We start from the raw sequence: 23,027 nt of genomic DNA on the forward strand, positions 1-23,027 counted from the left end.
AAGGAAGGAAAAAAAAGTAGCTTAATTCCTTTTTTCTTCTTATCTAGGAAAAGTTAAATTATACTATCATTTTTCTAATAATTAGTTAGAAATTTACTTTATTTAATCTGCTGTAAATCTAAAATATTCCTGTTACAGATCAAAGAGGGAGAGAAAGCGAGAAAGTGCGAAAAGGAAATCTATCATCTAATTTTAGTTATTATGTAAATTAATAAATCTTTTCAAGATAAAAGTAGTTTAGGGCAAAGATATTTTGATATAGACTGAAACCAGGACTTATCTTCCCTGAAAGAAAAATGAAACTGAGAATCTAGCCACACTTTACAAATGTGTGCCAGTGTTTATTTAGAATCCCTTCTATTTTATTAGAAACAGGAACAGTATATTCCACCAGCGGAAGTAAGTGTACTCTCAATACAAGTATGTTTAACACTCCTTTGGTTGGTGTCCATTGCAGACATTTTGGACCCAAGGTAGGAATTGAAATGAGAAATAATAAACATCCCGTCCCTGATGATTCATTTAAGTCACGGTCAACTAGTTGAAAGCTTCCACCAGGAGGAAGAGTTGCGGTTTCTCCTGGCTGGTTTTGCGTTTCTTTCAGTGCTCTAAAGAACTGTATACTTGGGCAGCTCTGCTCTGGGGTATCAGGCTGTGGGACAAGAGTTGATGCTCACGGCGCCACTGACCAGGGCTGCTTTACTGAAGCTCACTGGGCGCCCATCAATCACAAAGTGACGAATGCAGCCTGTGAAGGGCTTGCTCGGGGCCAAGCGTGGTGTCAGTAGAGACTCTGAAAAGAGAAAGAAATGACAACAAAAATTGCATTTCAGGCACTGTAAACCCAAATATTACTTCATGATGAAATTTCATAGTCTACCTATGCTTTTGGGGCAGTAGTGGTTCAGTGGTAGAATTTTTGCCTTCCATGTGGGAGACCTGGGTTTGATTCCCCATCAATGCTCTTCCTGCACAGCTACCACCTGTCTGTCAGTGGAAGTTTGCAGGTTGCTATGGTGCTGAACAAGTTTCAGTGGAGCTTCCAGACTAAGAAAAACTAGGGAGAAGGGGCTGGTGATCTACTTTTGAAGATCAGCCAATGAAGTCCTTATGGATTACCATGGTCTGATGCACAGCTGATCATGGGGATGGTGCAGAACTAAGCAGTGTTTTGTTTCGTTGTGCATGGGGTTGCCATGAGTCAGAGGTCAACTCCATGGCAGCTAACAACAACAATAACCTATTCTTTTAGGGTTAATTTCACCTGGGCTTCACTTATTTTCTGTGTTTGCTGAGAAGGGGAAATGAAATCTTAGTTTCCACACTATTTTTGGACTTGGGTAATGTTTCTGTTTATGTCATTTTTCACCCTTAAGCCTCCACATTTTTGCCAAGCTCATAAGATATAATGAGAAAATAATGAATTCAAATAATTTTAATTTTTCTGAGCTAAGGGTTTAAGAACGGTAAATAGAATAATGATAACTAGCTCATCTTTGTGTGGACACAGGTGCTCTGTGGTATGCCAGGGGAACTTTCTCTCCTTAATTAGAAATCTAGAAAAAGCCTTATGCTTATTAATTGTATAGGCACAATTAAATGTGTTGGGATGATAAAAGCAATACAATTTAAAGCAATTTAGAGGGCTTAGAAATATCAAGAAATTAAACCCATTTAGCCGAAGCTTATTATTATGTACAAACAGCTCTATGAGCATTAGCAAATAAAAGATGGAAAACACTTAGAAATCAGTAACTCAAGAAGGAACATAAAACAGGACAGCAAATTAAACATCATCCAGCGGCTGTAATAAGCTTTCTAAGCAATGTAGATTAAGGATATGCAGAAGCTTTATACCAAAAATAAATCATGGAAATAGCATTTCATATTTAGAATGATAAAGTTTTCTATTTGGAAGGGGCCTTAGAGATCAATTCCCTTTATCTATCTATAGATGAAGATGATTATATATATTCTTCACGTCTGCTCAGTTGTATGCATTATTGGAATAAAAAATAAGCAAACGGAAGATTCTAAGGTGGTGGTGGTGGTGTTGGGTGCTGTCCAGTCGTTCCAACTCATAGTGATCTATATGACAGAGTAGAACCTTCCCATAGGGTTTCCTAGGCTGTTATCTTTACAGGAGCAGATCACCAGGTCTTTTCTCCCTTGGAGCGGCTGGTGGATTCAAACTGCTGACCTTTCGGTTACAGCTGAGTGCTTAAAAATGGAACCACTATAGCTAGAAACATCTAATTCTGCTGCCCGTTTTGGAAACTAACTTTAGAAGATAAGTTTGGTTCTGCCCAAGCCTACCACCCTTTCGCTTAGGGGGTAAGTTATCTGGAGATAATAATTCATATAGCAATTACTGTCTGCATAATTTACCACACAATTAACTGTAAGTAGTGACAGGAAAGTGCCCCAGAACCTTAAGTGATGGATGGGTAAAATCAGTACGTGATTGTAAGAGAGAATGTTTCTCAGGCTGAAAGTTTGACTATATATAGAATGATCCAGGATTTTCAGTAGCGGAGTAAATGGTCAGAGATCCATGTATATGTGGGCTGCAATAATAATAATTTTAATTTTTAAATTATTGTACAGTAAAGTTGACTTTTTGGTGTATTGTTGTATGACCTTTAATGCATTCACTTTTTATTGATAGAAATAATGAGTCAATAGAGTTCTGCTTGGTGTAAGAGATTATTTGGGATTTTGAGAGAATCCAGTGCATATAGGCATTTTATTTATGCCTGATTTCCTTTAGTTATCCTACTTAATGCCTGGTTTCCTGTGTGATTTTAGTGGAATTAATCTCGAACAGCTAAAAAAGAAATAATTAATTACATGTAGCTTAAATTATTTTGCTTTTGTTCTAGGCTTGCTGGCATGATTCCTAGATGGAATTCAAAGCTGCAGTGGTGCAGTGGGCTGGTGGTTAGACCTCCCTGACCTGCTAGTTTCTGTGTGCTGGCTCATTAGTTAAAATTTTCTATTTATTGTATGTTTCAGACAGGCTGTATTTGGCTTTCAGTACATCTTGCCCTCCTAGTCTGTGAAGTTTAGCAATTTAGCAATCTTGTAGTGAAGGTTAATGGTAGTGTGTAATGCTGGGATCAGACTATAAAGACAACAAAAATCAAAGAGACAAATATTTGGTTGAATGATGTAGTAAGCACTTTGAGTGCAAAGTGAAGAACAAATACTCTGGCGTCCATGAGCGACAACCGATCTTGTTTTGCCCATCTCTTGGAGCCTAGCACAGTGCTTAATAGACACTCCATAATGTTTGTTGTGTGTTGAATGCAGTCATGTTTTCTGTCAACAAGAAGTGTACTATTTACTTCAACAGTGTTCTGTGATAGGTGCTACAACAATAAGTGGTGTGCACAGGACATCCTAAGTAGAGGGAGTTGGGTGTGTGGTGCATGTGGGTATAAGTAAAAGTCTGGGCTGAGTCCTGAGGGTCAGTAAGCAGTTAAGTTGGTGGGGTTGGGGGAGAAGCTGTTCCATGAAAAGATACTGGGCAAAAAAGGAAGAACAACATTTCCCAGAAATGAAGGACTTGTGCACTCGTGCAAAGGTCTGGAGCAAAGAGAGCATCACTGAACATTTAGGAAATGGCAAGCCCCAGAAGGTGTGGGGAGACCCAAGAGGCAGGGACGAGAAGGGGCTAGTCATCAAGGGGCTCACATGCCATGCTGAATTTGACCCTGTAGGTTCTTGGAAATTTTTGAAATGTTTTAAACTATGTCATGAGTTCTAAGAAGTAATGTACAGAAACCTAAAAACTGATCTGATACATCTTCCACCCTGCCTTGGCCAGAATCCCTTTCAGAACTGAAGCCAAGCAGCAGGAGGGAAGGACTGGGGGTGGGGATGAGAGTGGGTGGGGGAAGTAAAGGAAAAGAAGTGTTGCTTTTTGAGGATCTCAGCTATTTCTGTAGTCACTGAGTTACTATCATTGTCAATACTGGTATTTGAAAAATTCATATTACAAAGGAGAGGAGGGCTTACTAGCAACTATTTTAGGAATATCCAAAGTCAGATGATTAATTTTATCTGTGCTTTCTCACTCTCCTCCTTAAAGAATTTTTATGATCTGCCTTTACATGGGGCAGTCTAAAATAACTTGGTTAGGAGGCAAGGAAACACTGTTGTATGTTTTCCCTTCAAATTGCCTCCAAATTCCAGATGCAAAAAGCTTGCTTATATTCTCCTTATATACCGCTCACCAGCTGTAGCATTCAGTTTTTCCAAAGTGAGTGAAATGTGTGAAAACACACTCATTCAACATAAGGACATGGTCCCTGTTTCAGAGGTTTAAAACAACTGTGGGAGTTTCCAAAGTGTCCTCCTATCACCACCCCAGGCTGTACACCATTCTTTGCCAATGTTGACGAGGTTTACAGAATTACAGCTGGGAATCTTTCTTAGGCAATGCCACTATATAGGAATAACAGAATTTATGGCTTGCAGCTGTTTTGCAATTCAGACTAATCCTGGACTGACAGAACCATGACTCTCTTCTTTCCTATTTAGGAAAGAGCAATTATCAGCAAACTTTTAGTCCCCCAGAGTCTCATATTTTAGAAGGTATGTGGAAAAGGAAGAGAGAAAAATAGTAAGTAAATAAATATGGAAGAAGGAGAGTAATAGATACTGGTTAGAATTCTGGGGTTTGTTCTTACATGTTACTTTGTTGTGATCTTGGGTGAGGAGTCACAATTTTCAGCATACTTTTTCTTACGGAAAGCAATCATAAATTTTTCAAGTTATTTGGGTGAATTAAGAAGACATGTGACTCAGTTCTTAATAATATAATAATAATGAGAACTCACTGTATTTTGGATTTGGAAACTTGCTCCTTTTAAACAAATCTTACCTGGAACACCTCCAACAAATACAGGCTCCCTGTGATCAACTGATTTTGGATTCAGGGGTCCAACCACATGGTTCACTTCAGAATCTACATCCAACTGAACCACATTTGAATCTCTAATAACTGAAATACAGTGTAAAGACTGGTCAGAAGTGGCACTGCAGTGATTAATTTTCACATGAAAGAGACTAATTTATCACAGTAATGACTTTTATTCTGGAATAAAACCCCACATTTTCTCTATGTGATTAAAAATATTAATATCTAGCAAGTTAACTGTAATATTTTCTTTTGAAAGAGAGAATATTTAGGATATTCTTGTGCTAATTTTTGCTCCATAAATTATGCATGATTTAAAGAACTACCCAACACTATTTTGGCAGCATTCATATTTTCAAGCCATATATGGATTCCATATACAAATTTTAGTACAATAACATCTGTTTCTCTTTTTCCCTGGCTACTTCTAGACTGCCATCCATCACCTATTCTATCACATAATTTGTAATCCAAGTTCTGCCATGCCATCATCCCACAGGTGGATGCACAGGCCCACCTTTGTAAAGGAAGCCTGGGTCCCTCAGCTTTTCTTACCTGTAATTCTATGCCATCTACCATCACAGAGCTTCTGCTTGGGGGTTACTGAGGTGGAGAAGTCTCTGATGCCGTTGTTGACTTTTACTATAACCTTCAAAAAACATGGTTTATTATATAATTTCATCTCCCCACATCCATGATCAAACTGAATTTCTTAAGTAATTCACCACAGAGAAGCAATACTTCAACAAATAGCCACACATGATTAGCTTTGCAATTTGAACACAAGGGGTCACTCTTCGGTAGGCTATAGAAATAGTTTAACCTATGTGCTCCTTGGAAAGAGAACCAAATCATGACACAGGAGAGAAGTTGGGAGAGAGGAACAATAAGAAAGATAGCAGAATGAATTCCTTTAATTTTTAAAGATGGAATATGTTATACAAAACAGGTTAAGGTGTTGGTAAAGAGCATGGATTTTGAAGCCAGACTGTCTGGATTCATATATCCCAGCTCTCCCCCTTATCTTACTCTGGGCCTCAGTTTTCTCCTTTGTAAAATAAGGGTATTGAAGTCATAGTACCTACCTCATAGAGTTATTGGAAAGATTAAATGAGTTAATCCATATAAAGCATTTAGAATAGCACCAGACAGAGTTGGCACCATATAAAGATTAGTTTTTATTGTTATATGGTTTAATAGAATGTACTAGAACCCAAATAAATCAGTTATATTAAGTTAGAGTCATAAAAAATACTATTTTTTCCTTAATACATATTCAAATACCTTCCTGAGTTTTCTTTAATAATAATACATTGGTTTGCTATGAGTTGCAATCAACTCCACGGCACCTAACAACAATAATATTTTAGGATGAACGTGATGTTTAATTATAACATTTTTTAAAAAATTTCTAGCAATTGAGAATAGTATGTATATGTACGTAAATACATATTTGGTATATATATTACAGATATATAGATGGATGGATAGATTTTTTATTGTTTGTTGGTTTTGATAGTTGGATATGTTTGCTGCTTCCATTTGGTGAAAAAAGTTCTCTTCCAATTGTTTTGTTAAAACTCTTTATGTTGTTATTATTGATAATCTTTTTATTTTGATAGTTGTGCCATCTTTTCACAGCTCTTTGTTCTAATCAAATCAATTCCCAACATATAATTCTGAGTCCAAATATTGCCTGCATTTAGATTTATGTTACAGCTCTCCCCACCCTCCTTTTTTTTCCATTAAGGAAAGATTGATGAAATAATCCTGTGAAATAAATTTGCTTCAGATCTAGAATCCAAGGTCAGAGGAGACAGACTGTTAAAAAAAATTTTTTTTTAAGACAGTACCTGCCCATTTTTCATGTGAACATTTAGGTACTCCCCATTGACACTGTGGCCGTGAACAAGGGTTCCGGAACTGCTTCTGGGACGTACTTCAAATCCAATCTCAAACTTCAATCCAATATTGAAAGATTCATCTGTGGAGAGAAATACTATCAGCATTCAAGAACAGCAACATACATTTTGTAACTATGATGTGATTCTGTAATTATATACTTTTAAATCTATATTTGAAAGGCTGACGTATTTTTCAACAGCTACGTAGAATGTGGCATTTTTCATGTCAAAAAACACTGTGGAAGGCTTTGTGGGAGAATAAGATAACTAATATACCCCTCCTGTGTGTGGGAGCTGGAACAACACACTGACAATACATCATGTGCTTTGGCAGTCTGGGGGAGCAGAAATTAATTCCAACTAGCAAGGCCATTTGATATTTCAAAAGTGAGAAGGAAGAAGGACAATCTCGGCCGAGGAAGTAGTTTGTACACAGTTTCAGAGACTGGGACGTTTGGCTAGCACTGAGCAGCCCGGTATGGCTGGATTGTCTGCTACAAGGGGGAGAAGGAGGCACGGTGAGTGGGGAAGGCAGGCTGGAGTCACACCCAGAGGGGCTGTAATGCTGAAGTAGGGAAGCTTGACTCTATTTTGCAGTCATTGAGCAAGGTGGCTGACTTGATCAGACCTACATTTTAAAATAATTCTTAAACAACAACGACTACAAAAAACTAACTGGTGCCAGTGTTGCACAGCCTTTCAGAGGAGAGAGAAAGTGAGAACAAAAGGAGGTAGGAGTGCAGTGATCCAAGAAAATTAATTCTTATTAAGAATAGGTGTGTTCACTCCAAGAGACTCATTGCAAACCTGAACATCTTCATAATGTTCACTTGATGTGTCTTCTTATAAATCATTTTTTAATTTTTTCTGCTATTAATGAGATACATAAATTGTGTAGGTTGCTATACATCTCAAGGTGTCCAGGCCTTTAGTGTTTTATCAGTGAAATTCAATGAAGTCCTCACCAAATGGCTGAGAAATGTGAGTGCAGATGTTTTGGTAGGGATAAAGACAGGAAATAAAATCACAAACTAGACAAGAGAGGAAATATTACCTCTGGTTATTCTATTGGGCATAGTGATAGTTTAAGAAAGTATAGTTGGCTGCATTGTAATTTCTTTTCTTTTTCTCCAGGGATGTACAAAGTACCTAAGTGCCTGGAGGGTAGGGAACATGTGGTTTTATACCCTTCTCCTGTTATCTTTCCAAATAACTTATCTCTGTGCCTTCCTCATACCTAATGGTTGCTCCGTAGAATGTTTGTTGAAGTAAATTGGGTGGTGATTGTGTGTAGCCTTTCAGAATTTTATTTTTAGGAGATGTTATGTTTCATTACTTGGCATAGTGGCTGGCATATAGTAGGCATACAACAAAAACTTTGTTAACCAAGAGAGTAATGGTTGAGGAAAATAAAAATATAGAAATAAAATTTCTGAAGGTCAGTATTTCCTGCAGGCACTGCACAGATGGGGAAGGAAGTGGAACCAGCTTTTACTAGGGACAGCGGGTCTGCTAAGAGGGATCAGAGCAAGACCTAGAAGAACAAGGTGTCAGGAGATGATGTGGATCAGGCCACAGAGCAGCGTGGGAAGTTCTAAAGGAGCCAGGGTCATCCACAGTTTTGGCAGCTGTGGGGAAGCTCTGGTCATGGATTGAGACAGGGATGAAGATGCCATTTCTGTTTTGGAGTAGTAGATGGACAAAGGTGGTGGTTGTGGAAAGAGGTCAATTTCTAGAGCTGGGTTATTTGACATTCTTAAAAGTTTTAGCTGTGGGCCCGATATTCCATCCAGGAAGGAAGTGTTTAACGATTCATATTGTACAAAATCAGTCGGATTACCTAGAACCACATATCCTCCTTCTGTTGAGAAGTATGTTCCCATTTCCATTGGACCTTCAAAACAAGGGGTCACACTAAATGTCTGTGAAGCAGAGGTGATGGAGGCCCCATTGAGCTGGAGATTGCTGAGACAGCCACTGAAACTGTAGACTGAGTTAATCTGAGGGAAGAAGAAGACATTTCTTAAAGTTCATTTTCTCAACACAGATACACCAAACCAAAGCCTAAAACCAAACCTGTTGCCATCGAGTCAATTCTGACTCATAGTGACCCTATAGGACAGAGTAGAACTGCCCCATAGAGTTTCCAAGGAGCGGCTGCTGGATTCAAACTGTCAACCTTTTGGTTAGCAGCCGAGCTCTTAACCACTGTGCCACCAGGGCTCCACAGATACACCAAGGAGAAATAATGATGGGATATAAGTCCTGAGAGAAACTAAGAAATTCCTTGCCTTATTTACTGTAGCTATCTAAATGATTAATCCTTTTTAAGGTAGTTCCTTTAACGAGTTTCTCCAAGTTGGAATTTTGTTTTTGATGTCAGCCTGCAATAATTAAGCTATGGGATTTTTTACATAGACCGTGATGAAATAACTTGCAACTGCAGGTATAAATTTCTATATGTTGTTGTTGTGTGCCGCTGAGTCGATTCCAACTCATAGTGACCCGAAACAACAGAGTAGGACTGTCTCATAAGGTTTTCAAGGCTGTAATCTTTAAGGAAGCTGTCTGTCACATCTTTTTCTCCTGTGGAGCGGCTGGTGGGTTCGAACTGCTGACCTTTTGGTTAGTAGCTGAGCGTGTAACCGTTGAGCCACCAGGGCTCCTTAAATTATATATATATCAGATGAAATAAATTTAAATAAATAAAATTAAATGTTAGAATTATTCTTCAAGAATGACAGCTATACTCAAGATGATCTACTGCTGCTTAAGGCTAGTAAAGTTATTACCTGTTAAATCTGCAGTGGTTGAATAAACAGCAGAAAGCTTACATCTCTGGCTTCGTTAGCTATTTTAGTGGTTGAGAATTTATCATACCATACAATGTGAAACTTGGGCCACCTTAGACAAACTGATTTTATACTGCATTTGGAAATCTTTCTTTTAAAGAGATTGTCAAGGCCCCTGAAACTACTGCCCCGAGATAACCTTTAAACGTTAAATCAAAAATATCCCTTGAAGTCTTCTTAAAACCAAATAATAGTTTAGTTTAACTGGTAAAAAATGTCTGCCTTGAGCATCATGCTCTTTTAAGAGCTATCTATATGGGATGGGATTGACAACAGCAACTCGAAAGATTAGATAGGAACCTTAGGGGGCAGTGAATTTATGTTAATGTGGGAGGAGCAACTCAGAAAAAGAGGGTGAGAATGGTTGCACAACTCCAAGAATGTGATCAATGTCACTAAAAGGTACATGTAGAAATTGTTGAATTGGTGTATGTTTTCCTGTGTATATTCTCAACAACAACAAAATAAGTAGAATTATATATATATGTATATATATATATATATAAAGAGATTGTCATGGAACTGGGGCTACTTAACTAATATTTAATGTGAACCTTCTAGTTTGTTTGTTTTATCCACATAGTAATGAATGTTAGACATGTATTAACTTTTTGTGCTAAAATCAAATCCATATTTATGTTAAGAAAATTTAATCATTTGATGCATTCCCTTTATTGCTAAATATTTTTTAAGGTGAAATAGTTTAAATTTTTAAATTACAAAAATTACGTTTCTCACTATCACTTACCTCTCCCAAGAAGTAACCACTTTTCCTTGCACATTTACAGGTATGTGTATGTGTGTGTACAAAACACAAATAGGATCATAGTTTATGTAATGGCTTGAAACTTGCTTTTTTCCACTCAATAATATATAATGGAAACACTTGCTTTCTTTCTTGGTATTTATTTGTTTCTAAAAGTATGGCTACTTGCTGAATAAATAAGCATCCCCTTGAGACATAACTTTTTATGATAATTTACAACTCTGAAACTTTTTTCATTTCACCTCTACCTTAGAATCAATTATCACTCCTCACTTCCTAATGCCACTGGGCAAACAGACAGCCAGTCTGACAGTAAGAGTTGGCTCTGACTCATGACCACTCTGTGTGTGTCAGAGTAAAACTGTGCTCTATAGGGTGTTCAATGGCTGATTTTGGGGAAGTAAATCATCAGGCCTTTCTTCTGAGGAGCCTCCGAGTGGACTCAAACCTCCAACCTTTTGATTGGCAGCCAAGCAGATTAACCTTTTCCACCACGCAGGGACCTCAGTAGGACAGCAGTACTCACTTTGATATTTCATGTGCTGCCAAACTACAATTTTATCAATTTTATTCTTGCCAGCTTCCTAATCTGTAAAATGAGGGCCTGGATTAAATGATTTTCCAGCTCTAAAGGTCAATGGCTCTACCTGCTCCTCCCTGTCTTACCTGGACATTTTTCACAGCCCTTCCAGGAGCCACGCCTCCCAAGTAAATAGGGCCCTTGATTTTCCAGGAAGCTTCAGTAGGAGGCAGACTTTCCTCTAGGACTCGAAGACCATCAATTACAAGTCGGCCACTGCTCTTTTCCCGAATAAATATCACCTGTATGGAGAAAAGGAAAATAGCATGTCCCAAATACATCCCAAGATTGAGAGAAAGGCTGTGGTGCCTCTCCTCCCAACTTTGCTACTGTAATACTGTGGGGAATCCACAGAAAGTTCTTTAAAAAGGTGGTACCTTTCCTGAAGGTCAGGAGTTTGTCTCTTCTTCCTCAGCATAGTAGGCACCTGGCTATCCAATTTTTAGAACGTGAAAAACTCTGTCCTCATTAATTCTGCTTTTGTTGTGCAGCATATGCCTTTATTGTGAAATGTTTCCAGGCCTCCTTGCTTTATATATCCAGGTGCTTTTCCCTGCTCATCTTCTGATTACCACTTCATTATTATGTATGGTATTATGAAAATGTAGTAGAGGAACTGAACCGTGTATTTTCTGACTTCTAGATGGAATGATTTAAAGCTTCAGGCTTAATTTATGAATACAACTTAAATTTACCAGAGTTCTCTATGAATCTCTTTCCAGCTGGTTCAGCCCACATGTTCTCTCCCTCTCCTGAACTTATTGTAATTAATTGTAATACATCTTATGTTGCTTACTGTTGCCACTGCATACATGCTTCAATATTTAGCTATTCCCCTGTGGTTCCTGTCGTCCTAACTGTTTGGATTTACTTTTCACTTTGCATCTTCCCCAGCTTAGCCTACTGCTTTGCACTATAAAAGACACTTGGGAACAGTTGTTGAACATTAAGAACCTGTATAGGTAGCAGGGGAAAAAAAGTCAAATGACAAATCATTAGAAACCAAACTTGAGTTTATGTTGACCGTTGATGCTTTGGTTATAACAATTACACCCAGTCTGTGTCTCTTTTTAAATAATACGCTTCCAGATTTTTATATGGAATTAATTAAAAAAAGTTTTGAAATTGAACTTTGGGTGTACAGCAGCAGAATTTTAAAATGGATGTTTCTAGAGAGACTAATAGGGGGGCATTAGTGTCAGTATATTTGACACTGGTGAATGTTTATTGATAGCACTGTTCTCTGCCTTCAACTTACATCGTGCCACAATCCATCATTGTATTTCTCCTGGCTTCTAATCTTCAGTTTCTTGTGGCCAACGTTAAACATGAAAACCAAACGGCCGTGGGCCAAGAATAGAGTCATGAAGTTATTCTCTTCTTGATCTGAGACATAGAAAATCATCCCATGGGAGGAGCGAGTTTTCAGACGAATGGAAAACTGAGATCTGGTAAATGAAAAGAGAAAGCTTACCATCAGCAAAATGAGACTGAAGATAACCTCTAACTTCAAAGCAAGACAGTGTACAGGAGAAATAAGTACCATTCATTTAACCCCAAGTAGCATTTCTTCTAATTATCCCTTAGTATTATTAATGAATATTGGGTAAGTGCTGGTTCAAAAATTTAAATCCTTCTCCTTTGCTTCCTTATACAACAGGGATATGTTCCAAATTTAAAGTACTGTTTCAGTTAAGGATCATATTGTGTCTGGCTTTGAAAATATGGTTGCAATTAGTTTAATAAAAATCTATACGTTAAGGAAGCTTATTCATTTGGACAAAATGCTAGTGAGTAATAAATATGTATATAGAAATTTGTATAGAAACAATATGATTTGTATACTATCAAAAATACAAATTCAAATCTTTTCCCAGTAAAAATTAATTGATGGATATCACATGTTAAAAACAGCCACCTAGGTGAGTAGAAATTTTTAAAAATATTCTAGAAATTTAGCTTTAGGTTGTGGATAAGATACATTCGTCAGGCTAACTTCTAGTTTGATTAACTCTAAATTCTTCCTGAAGAATACAAAATATTGATTCTGCTGATTAGGCAAGTAGTGAATTAGAAGGCATTAGAGGTTTCTCAGAAGCCTTGGTGGCACAGTGGTTAAAGTGCTTAGCTGCTAACCAGAAGATCAGTGGTTCAAACTCACCAACTACTCTGTGGGAGAAAGATGTGTAAATCTTCCATAAAGATTTACAGCTTTGGAAACGCTATGGGGCAGTTCTACTCTGTCCTATAGGATCGCTATGAGTTGGAATTGACTCAATGGCAATGGGTTTTTCTTTTTCTGGTTTAGAAGTTTTTTGTTGAAAACACTGCTATATGAATGTTTGAAAGATCTATGTAAAAAAACAAAAACCCATTGCTGCTGAGTCGATTCAATAATATTAAACAACCTGGAGGTCTGTGAGACACTGGGAAGACGTTGGGTGGTGGTGGGGCATAGACATACAAGCATAAACATACAAGTGTATTTGTATTTTCAGTGTCTTTCCTTATCAACATTCTAATAGTTTGGACACATTCCCATTTACAATCTGAAAGTAATTTTCATGGGGGAGGAAAGGTGATATCAAGGTGAGATGATAAATTAATTATATGAAATTTGTCCCATCTGCCTATGCTTAATTCTTTTTGATATCACACAGCAAACTCCTGGGAGAATGCTGTCTTGTGTACTTTACATCTGAGGACAAAGTCACAGAGAAAATAATTTACTGGAAAACATGAATTATATATTATTTAGTATTTATTTTGATAATAAAAGAAAGGATTAAGGTGGCACAGAGAGGAAAGATCATAAGAAAAAGATGGCATATGGCAAACAAAGATGGAATCCAGTCAGGCATTAAATTTCAGGAAGGACAATATGTTACTTTACTTTTCACCAAAGTCTCCTTTTAAGTGTTCAAACTCTTGGCGGCTGTTGGCCGTCCCTCCATACTGATAGGCACGCTCTATTGCTCTAGGGCTGTTGGAAAGGTGGCAATGAGAATCTCTCGGAGCATTCCGCTGTTGGAATTTCAGGCCAACAGGATCCCATGAAGGTGCATCCTTACTTTTCTCTCCCTATAAAAAAAGGAAATGATAAGTCATATGAAGGGATAAAAGTGACATGTTAGCAACAAAAATTAACTTGTGATAGCTTTACCATTAATGCTAACACAAATAATAATAAAAGTGTGTATTATTTATGCCTTTTCCATTCATAAAAAATTAGGCACCTCTCTTCCCTCCCTCTACCACCTTTGGCGAATGACTGCAGCAACTGTAGTAGTAACAACAACAACAACATAGCATGTTAACAAACCCAAAATTCTAGTCTTTGATAGTAAAGCAAAGCAAAACTGAAGCTATAGCAACAGCCACTCTATCATTTAAATTAAGTGCACATCTTAAAGAATACTAAAAAATGGAAAAGTTGGCAATAAAATAACCCTGAGTGACTCAGTCCATACAATCTTTATATCATAGGCAACAATATCACTTTAACCCACTGATTATTATTTACATATGCTGTGTAAGAAGTTAATATAATTAGCAACATCTTCAAAATATTTAAGAATATTTTCACTGATAGGATATATAACACTTTTATGTGACAGGATGTGGAACAATTTTTAAAAATTATCTGGTGCTCTTAAAATTGTACTGCTGATTTTAAAATTTAGAGGATAGAAATTTACTCTAATAATTTATTCAGCAATATGATCAAAGATTCATGTACAAAGGATCTTCACCTATAAAAGGGGAAAAATGGAAACAACTGAAAGTCTATTAATGGTTAAATGAATTATAATAATTGCATAAAATAGAATAAATCCCATTGCCATTGAGTCAATTCTGACTCATAGCAACCCTATAGGACAGAGTAGAACTGCTCCATAGAGTTTCCAAGGAGATCCTGGTGAATTCGAACTGCCAACATTTTGGTTAGCAGCCGTAGTTCTTAACCACTACGCCACCAGCGTTTCCTAAAATAGAATAGAAGGAAGTTATTATTAAAATAAATTATTTTAAAGTGCAAAGGGCTTTGATTTAGCCATTGTAAAAACTTAAACCAGAGGTCACATGTGTTTCTCGGCAGTTATTTAAGAAGCAATTGAGGCAAGCGTAAATATGGGGGAATATTAGCGAACATTGACATGCTAGTTACCACGAAGTATAAGTGAAATCTATAGTGATTCTGTATCTTGTCATTACAAACTTGAGTTTCTGTCTAAGAGACTAGACAGGAAGTCTAAGAGTTTTTCTATAATATTGAAAGGTTTATATTAATAGTTTCAAGTGTTGTTGATTGTAACTTTGAGACTATGAATGTTTGTTAGGAAACTACATTTGATAGACAGCTTCATACAGAAAACGATGTTCATATAAAGTGGTAAACAATGTTTGCTTTAGAAGGTTGACCTTTCTCATCAGACTAGAATGTTAACCTGCTGCCTTTGACCCACTGACCAGTACTCAAGTACCAGTTTAAAAAAAACTCTCAAAATAAATTTTTTAGCATCAATATATATGAAGATGACAGTAAGACCCCGTCAGAATCTCACAGTATCCTCTGAGAGGTGAAACTAGCTTAATCCTTTATAAAAATCATTGAAATGATCTCTCTGCCAGAGGTACTTTAAAAAAGTGTCTCATGTCAAATTCAGGAAAGGAATACCGAAAAACTATTAAGTTTTGATTTTATGTGAACAAAATTATTAACGTGGATAAAGAAATAATGTGTGAACGAAGGAGAAGTTTCATGGAGAGTCTAAAGAGCAGCCCACGTAAGCTCAAACATATGGGGAAGTGTTCAAGGTATAAGGAGCCCTGGTGGCGCAGTGGTTAAGCTCTCGACTGCTAACTGAAGGGTTTGAACCCACCAGCCACTCTGCGGGAGAAAGATGTCCAGTCTGCTTCTGTAAAGACTACAGCCTTGGAAACCCTATGGGGCAGTTCTACTCTGCCCTATAGAGCTGCTATGATTCAGAATCAACTCAACGGCAATAGATATTTGGTTCAAGGTATAATGGTCAGTGAAAGACCATTTAATAGTGAGAAGCTGGTGGAAACTCTTCTTGCTTCTTGATTGGTCCAGAAGCTGGCCTTGAAAGGCAATCAGTTCTTCCCCTGAAAGATGTTCAAACTCACTAGGCATCAGGGAAATGCAGATTAAAACCACAAGGAGATGCCATATTTTCCCATTAGATTGGCAAGATTCTAAATTCTTGATTCTGTTAAATGCTGGCAATTGTGTAGGGCAATTGGTTCTTTCAAATGCTGTTTGTGGGAGTGTAAGTTGCTATTGCTCAATAATAAAAATGCACATTCCCTTTGGCCAAGCCAATTCCAATTGCAGGAATCAATTCTCCAGAAACACTCACAAAGCTTTATAGAGATCTGACAGGTAAAATTCCCTGAATGTTCACTATGTTCCAGGTACTGTGCTAAGTGTATTTCATGCATTCATTCATTTAATCCTCATAATAACTCTTATATGGAGATGGCTAATATTTATTGAATATCTATATTGTGCCAGGCATTGCTCTAGGTGCTCTAGGTGCAAAGGAGCTTGAATTACAGCAGCGGAGACAGAAATAAATAATAAGCATAATAAAGTATATGATAAATTAGAATGTGACAAGTGCTGTGAACAAAAGAATAAGTAGAAAAGAGGAAGGAGATCAGTAGTACTGGTGTGGGACAGAAGGCAGGCTGAGGTATTAAACAGGTGTTCAGGGTAGGCCTTATTCAGCTGGTGAGATTTGAGCAATTCTGTAAGGAGACGAAGGAGTTGTTCATGCTGATATTTGGGCGAGGACTGGTGCAGGCAGAAGAGCTCCAGTACAGACCCGAGTATTCATGGCCTGTTACAAGAAGAGCCAGGGGCCAGTATGGGGAGCAGAGTGAGTGAGGCGGAGGAGGGGAGATGAGCTCAGAGAGGTAAAGGGTCCTGGACCTTAGAGGGCCCCTTGTGATACTGTATGGAGTCCCTGGGTGGTGCAAACAGTTACGTGCTCAGCTGCTAATGGAAGTTCAAGTCCACCCAGAGGCACTTTAGAAGAAAGTCCTGGTGGTCTAATTTAGAAAAAGCAGACGTTGAAAACCCTATAGAACAAAGATCTACTCTGGCACACATGGGGTTGCCATCAGTTGAAGTCTAGTCGATGGCAACTGTTATTATTTGTGATATTGTAGGGGCTTGGGCTTTCACTCTGAGTGCAGTGGGGAGCCACTTTGAGCAGAGGAATGAAAACTTTTGGAAGGTTATTACAGTAATTCAGATGTGAGATGATGTTGACTTGGACCAGGGTACCTGAGTGCATAGATAAAATCAGGTCATGAAGGGAGACATACTGAAAGAATGAGAAGGGACTAAGGGTTTCAACTGCAATGAAGGCAAAGATTATGAATGCTGGGAGTAAATAATGAGAGAGAGAATAGTAGTTAGAGGATGGAATTTTAGAATTTAAGAATTTGATGATGTAGTTGCTCTAGTTGATGCCACAGCTCAACTGCGCATGTGAGTGGTGAAGTAAAGGCCAAGGAATTACAGAAAACAAAGGTAAGATCAGGAACTTTAGTAATTTCCACAAATGTGACAGAAGTCTGAGATTGTTACATAAAGATAAATGATACCAGGGAATTAATAATATTAAATAGTATATATTACATACATGGAGCCCTGGTGGTACAGTCGTTAAGAGCTTGACTGCTAACCAAAAGGCTGGCAGTTTGAAACCACCAACTACTCCTTAGAAAGCCTATCGGGCAGTTCTGCTCTGTCCTGTGGGGTCCCTGTGAGTTGGAATTGAATCGACGACAACTGGTTTGGTTTTTATATACATAAATTGTTAAGTATAGAGGGATTTAACAAGTGTAATAAAAAGCAGTTGGGAGTACCAGCAAAAGCTGATTCAAATAGTTTCTTTGGGAACAAACTGATGTAACAAAGCTGGCAAACTGGTATATCTGATCCTACAAGAATCCCATCTTTCATACATACACAGTTGCTGACTAGAGTAAATTCTATAAAACAGCAGTGTCTAGAGCTGTGTGCATGAGAGCAATTGGGAAGGTGGCACAGCATTATCTTTTACCTTTTTATTCTGATTTGTTTTAGGCTTTGAGGAATTTTTTCCTTTTTTGTGAAGAAGAAACAATGGTGAAGACTCAATGGGACACTCATACAGGGAAGTGTGGACCTTTTCGGAATATCGCTGGAAATCTTCAACCTCCACATCTCTGTCCAACCTGTGTTTGTAATAGAGGAAGAACGCTTTAAAAATACTGCTTAAAATTGCATGATGAAAACACTGGAAGTCAAAGAACCTATACAATTTTGTGTGTGTGTGTGTGTGTGTGTGTGTGTGTCTGAGATGGGCCTTTATCCATCAACCACAATCTTAACGAGAACACCTTTAAATTATTATTCAATCAATTAATCAATAATTATGTGCCTGGTACCAGAACATTCTGACTGATGAATGTCTTTTGCCTCTCTGCACCCCCTGGGCGACTGGGACAGCCTCTGTGCCCTTCAATCTGCATTACATTTGTTCTTTGTTTATGTTCTTGTGCTCAGGGAATGCCCATTGCCTTTGTTAAGGACCTAGATTAACGGCTTTGTTTAAAGTCATGCATTAAATAAGAAGACATTTAAAAACCTGTACCAAGGATCTGGGGACATTATTCTATACTATACCATTTATAGTAAGTACAAAAATAACAGCATCCAATATTTACAGATTGCTGTGTGCCAGAGGCTGTGCAAGGTGCTTCATGTACATTATCTCATTTAATTCTCATAACAAGCCTATGCGGAAGACACTATTATAATCTGCATTTTACAGTTAAGAAACAGGCTTAATTAGGCAAGGTCATTCAAATTAAAGGGCAAAAACCCTATACACGAACCTAAGTATGTCAGTTGTCCAAGCACATGCAAGCTTTCAAATATGACCCTCTAATGCCTCTGATAAATTTCACAGTTTTCAGTTTTAATGATGTATATATTTTCATTATTGACCTGATCTTCATTCTCAGTCATACATATTTATGAATAATAAAAATAGTGTACCTGGTAAAGTAGGCATTGCTTATACAGCCAGTGAAATTACTGTACTGAGGACTGATGGGTGAGCCACCGAAGTAAAACTTGTTTTCACTTGGTTGTGTCTGTTCTACTCTCCCTTTGGCGGGATTCTTACTCCCAAGTCTGCTTTTATCTACTATCAGTTCATATCTGCAAAGAAAAAAACTTCTTCACACACCACACTACTAGCATGTTACCTTAAATTTCAGTCTAGGTTGGATAAGCAGGTTTTCTCATGGAACTGAAATGGAACAACTGGTTAATGAACAGCCAAAAAGTTGCCATGTTCTTCATGTAGCCCGAGATAAAATGGTTGAATATTTTCTATATACAAAAAACAGCCTCCAAACCATGAATGAAATTTAAACCCATAAAAGGAAGAAGGTCAGACAACTAGTCATCTGTATTATTTTGGTGTGTGAAGAAAACATGAATCATGGTGATTTTTTTATGACATTTGCGGGAGATCATTTTCAATGTAAAGCACATTGGATGAGTTTGATCTTCATTGGAAGTGAAGTCTAGAAAAGACTTATTAATATTCCTTTTGCATTTGTGACATAGAATATCTGCACTCTACACTAGAGGCTTATTTCTTACTCCAGAAAGTTTTCTTATTATGAGAAGAAATTTCGTATTAGGTATTTTAAAGGTAAAGCTTTTTAAAATGTAGCCATAAATGTAACTTATTCAATTGTTTAATTCAAAATCTAAACTAAACCAATATTTGCTGAGCTCTTTCAATGTACAATATACTACACTCCATTCCACCAGTAGAATGCATAGCCACTTCCCTCAAGGAGTTATAACTTATTGTTTTACTGGAAAAGAAAAAAACAAAAAAAAAAAACCTTGATATTGGTATTAAGTAATTTTATAGTGACTTATTTGTTATGTCTTGAAAATTAGTAGCAATTTGTTTTTAAAGAAAGTAAGATCCCACCCCTCTGTCTTTTTTAAACACTAGAAAAGCAAAAGGAGTCCTGGTTGCCAAATGGTTAAGCCTTTGGCTGCTAACTGAAAGGTTGGCAGTTCAAACTCACCCAGTGTCTCTGTGGGAGAAAGACTTGGCAATCTGCTCCTGTAAAGATTACAGCCTAGAAAACCCTGTGGGGCAGCTCTATTCTGTCCTATAGGGTCACTATGAGTTGGAATTGATTCGACAGCACCCAGTAACAACCAAAGTAATAGAAATAGCCTATTATTCATAAGGTCATTTGACAGAATCATGCCCTACAAATAAAGACATATGGTGGAAAGAATACAAAGTAAGGAGCTGTACCTGGTGGGTGAGACAGAGGTAATGATGAAGTGGGACAGCCCATCATTGTACTGCTTATCTGGCGATTGAACTTTGATTCCCTTTACATCCATGATCACAGTACCGTTATTCAGTGAAATGGAGAACACATCTGACTGAAATGTGAGCACAGGGTTTAAGTCAGGAGCCCAGGGATTGCAGCGATTGACATGCTTTCAGCATTTACATAAAGGTGTTGCTTAAAGGAAAAGGAACACAGCTTTTACAAGAAATTTGCTTGTAAAATAATTTCTGTGAATAATAAAAGAGAATGTTCTATTGCTTGTATTGGTGTTGTCTATAAAATTAGACATGTTTCAATGGAAAAAAAAAGTCTCAATATTCTGAGCTGAAAATTTTTGGTGATTTTGTCATGCTGAGAGTTGTTGCCCCAGTCACAGCTTCTTTCCTAACTCAGGCATTTCTATTCTGTCATCAGTCTCACTTTTAACCCCTTTTGTAAATACAATATTTGGGCTCCCTTGGGGACGCAGCAGGCTGACTAGGCAAGGGTTAGTTTGCTAGTTTTGCCTTTTTAAGTGTTTCACTATTTTTATCTATAGAGGCAGAAAAAAACACCCCTTTTTCTGAATTTGCTTATTGCTTGTCTCAAAATATTGGCAAAATGATAATCTTGCTTCTGTTTCCTTATCTGGGCACCAGCCTCTAAAGTTAACCCTCAGCAGAGACTGCTTTTTGTGAACAGAAAGTGTTATTGACTAACCATGGGTATCTGAAGATTTTGTGGCAGTCCTACAAAATACTTTGGCTAAATTTTCATAGATGCTACTGATTTAAATTAAATTTAATAGAAATGTGACAGATATAAGCAATATATATGAAAAATGAAAGCTGCTTTCATAAATTATACTATAACCCGGTCTATCAGTGATGAGCTTTCAGAGATAAATCAGTTGGATCTTAGGGTCACCAAACCTCCTTCAGATCCTATTTTATTCTTGAAATAACATATCTTTATAAGCTGAGCTCATGCTCTATAGAAAATCCAAGGACAGAAGAGCATGTCCTTTTTACTATTTTATTAACTAAAGCACACATATTCGTTCTTAACATATGCACAGATTTTTCTTAACTTTTTTGTGCCATGGACTCCACTGGCAGTTTGGTGATACATATAGACCTCTTTATTAACTAATATTTTAAAAATGCATAAATCAAAATATGCAGAAATACAAAGGAAACAATTTCCATTAAAACACATTTTAAAAATATTAAAAAAATCAATCTGTGATATAGTAAAATGTATATGTCTTATTAAGGCTTTCAATAACAAGGCCTAGTAGCAAATCTAATAACCACTGTAATTTAGAAGAGCAATGAGCAGAAATGATATTTTGAGATATCTGTGACAACTGTAATGTGATATGAAAAATACCTGTGATTTCTGTAAATGACAAAGTCACAGGTACTGCTAATACTACTGTGGTTTATTGCCTTTATTCATAATAGAATAAAATACTAAATTTTAGTTAGAGAAAATGAAGATGTAATTTTTTCCCACCTAAGTCCATAAACCCCTTGACTTCTATCCATGAAACCCTGGGGGATGAGTCTTCAAATGCCAGGTTAAGAACTCCTGATGTACAATATATATTATATTTTGTAAAGTGTCTGCAATGAGGTATCCTGTATATGTACGTCTGAGTCAACATTAATCTGGATAAAAAATCACTTTTAATATGCATGAAAAATGTTTTTAATAGCAAAACATTGTCACAAAGGGGTTTCTTCAAGAAAAAACAAATACTTACCCCTGAAGCATAATAGAATAATAACCCATTTGGCTGTAATGTTCGGAAACTAAAACCTCCTTCGAAGCCATCAAAGAAAGATATTTTCTGACTTGAAGCAATGAAACTCTGCCCATTGAAATATGCTCTGCGTGATATCTGTATGTCAATGCAAATTTTAGAAGTGAATATGGCATTATTACAGTGAAGTTATCAAATACTTAAAATCTCAGTTTCTCACATATCAAAGGCCTTGCCTGTTAGTTTCTATATTAATAGTTTATGTTTTGACTTTGGGTTTATGATGGAATCCAGGCATGTTAACTTTCCTCTTCATTCTTCTAACAGATGGAGTTTTGGCTTGTCCACTTCTTATACTCTGAGTGAGTAATGATGCTCACGTTGCCTGTCTGGGCTTTGGATCCCCGCCCATTGAAAAGTGAAGCAACTGGACAAGTAACAAATGACTGCCAAAGGCCTTTCTAGCTTAATCATCCTTCTTTCTGTTGGTGGAAGAAGGAGACCCAAAGCGTACATGGAATCATAAAGGCACTGACAAGAGCTTTTCCAGCTTTCGAGAGTGATTAGTTGTGTGCATATTTATTAAAAACTTTTGACTGGTACTTACAAGAGAATCTTCTGGACACCCATAACCAACTCCCAGAGTTTCTTTCTGCTCTAATAAATTGAAATCTTTCTTTTGGAACTGAAAACCCTTCATGCATCCCCTGAAGTTGATATCCAGGGGAAGGTGTGCCCGTAGGGTCCTGGGGAAAAAAATCAGTCGTTACTGATTCAGCCATACTAATGATGATGTTACCCAGAGTTTACTTAGAGTCATTAGTATAAGATTTC

General features: G+C 37.3%; 1 protein-coding gene across 1 annotated transcript in view; it reads right to left on the reverse strand.

The window, feature by feature from the left end:
* Positions 1-489: 489 nt before the first annotated feature.
* LAMA4 (laminin subunit alpha 4) overlaps positions 490-23,027 on the reverse strand; it is a 150,250-nt gene continuing 127,712 nt past the window's right edge. Inside the window, exons 24-36 of the mRNA XM_012554407.2 lie at positions 22,801-22,939; positions 22,194-22,331; positions 20,404-20,537; positions 19,107-19,271; positions 18,127-18,280; positions 13,920-14,107; positions 12,285-12,474; positions 11,113-11,268; positions 8,669-8,828; positions 6,778-6,908; positions 5,480-5,573; positions 4,889-5,008; positions 490-793 (exon numbers count right to left, since the gene is read on the reverse strand). Of these exons, the coding sequence (XP_012409861.1) occupies positions 648-793; positions 4,889-5,008; positions 5,480-5,573; positions 6,778-6,908; positions 8,669-8,828; positions 11,113-11,268; positions 12,285-12,474; positions 13,920-14,107; positions 18,127-18,280; positions 19,107-19,271; positions 20,404-20,537; positions 22,194-22,331; positions 22,801-22,939 (1,915 nt within the window). The 3' untranslated portion in view covers positions 490-647. The remainder of the gene's footprint in view (positions 794-4,888; positions 5,009-5,479; positions 5,574-6,777; positions 6,909-8,668; positions 8,829-11,112; positions 11,269-12,284; positions 12,475-13,919; positions 14,108-18,126; positions 18,281-19,106; positions 19,272-20,403; positions 20,538-22,193; positions 22,332-22,800; positions 22,940-23,027) is intronic.

This window comes from Trichechus manatus, unplaced genomic scaffold (assembly GCF_000243295.1).
Source record: "Trichechus manatus latirostris isolate Lorelei unplaced genomic scaffold, TriManLat1.0 scaffold00017, whole genome shotgun sequence".
In the NCBI taxonomy this organism is placed as follows: Eukaryota; Metazoa; Chordata; class Mammalia; order Sirenia; family Trichechidae; genus Trichechus; species Trichechus manatus.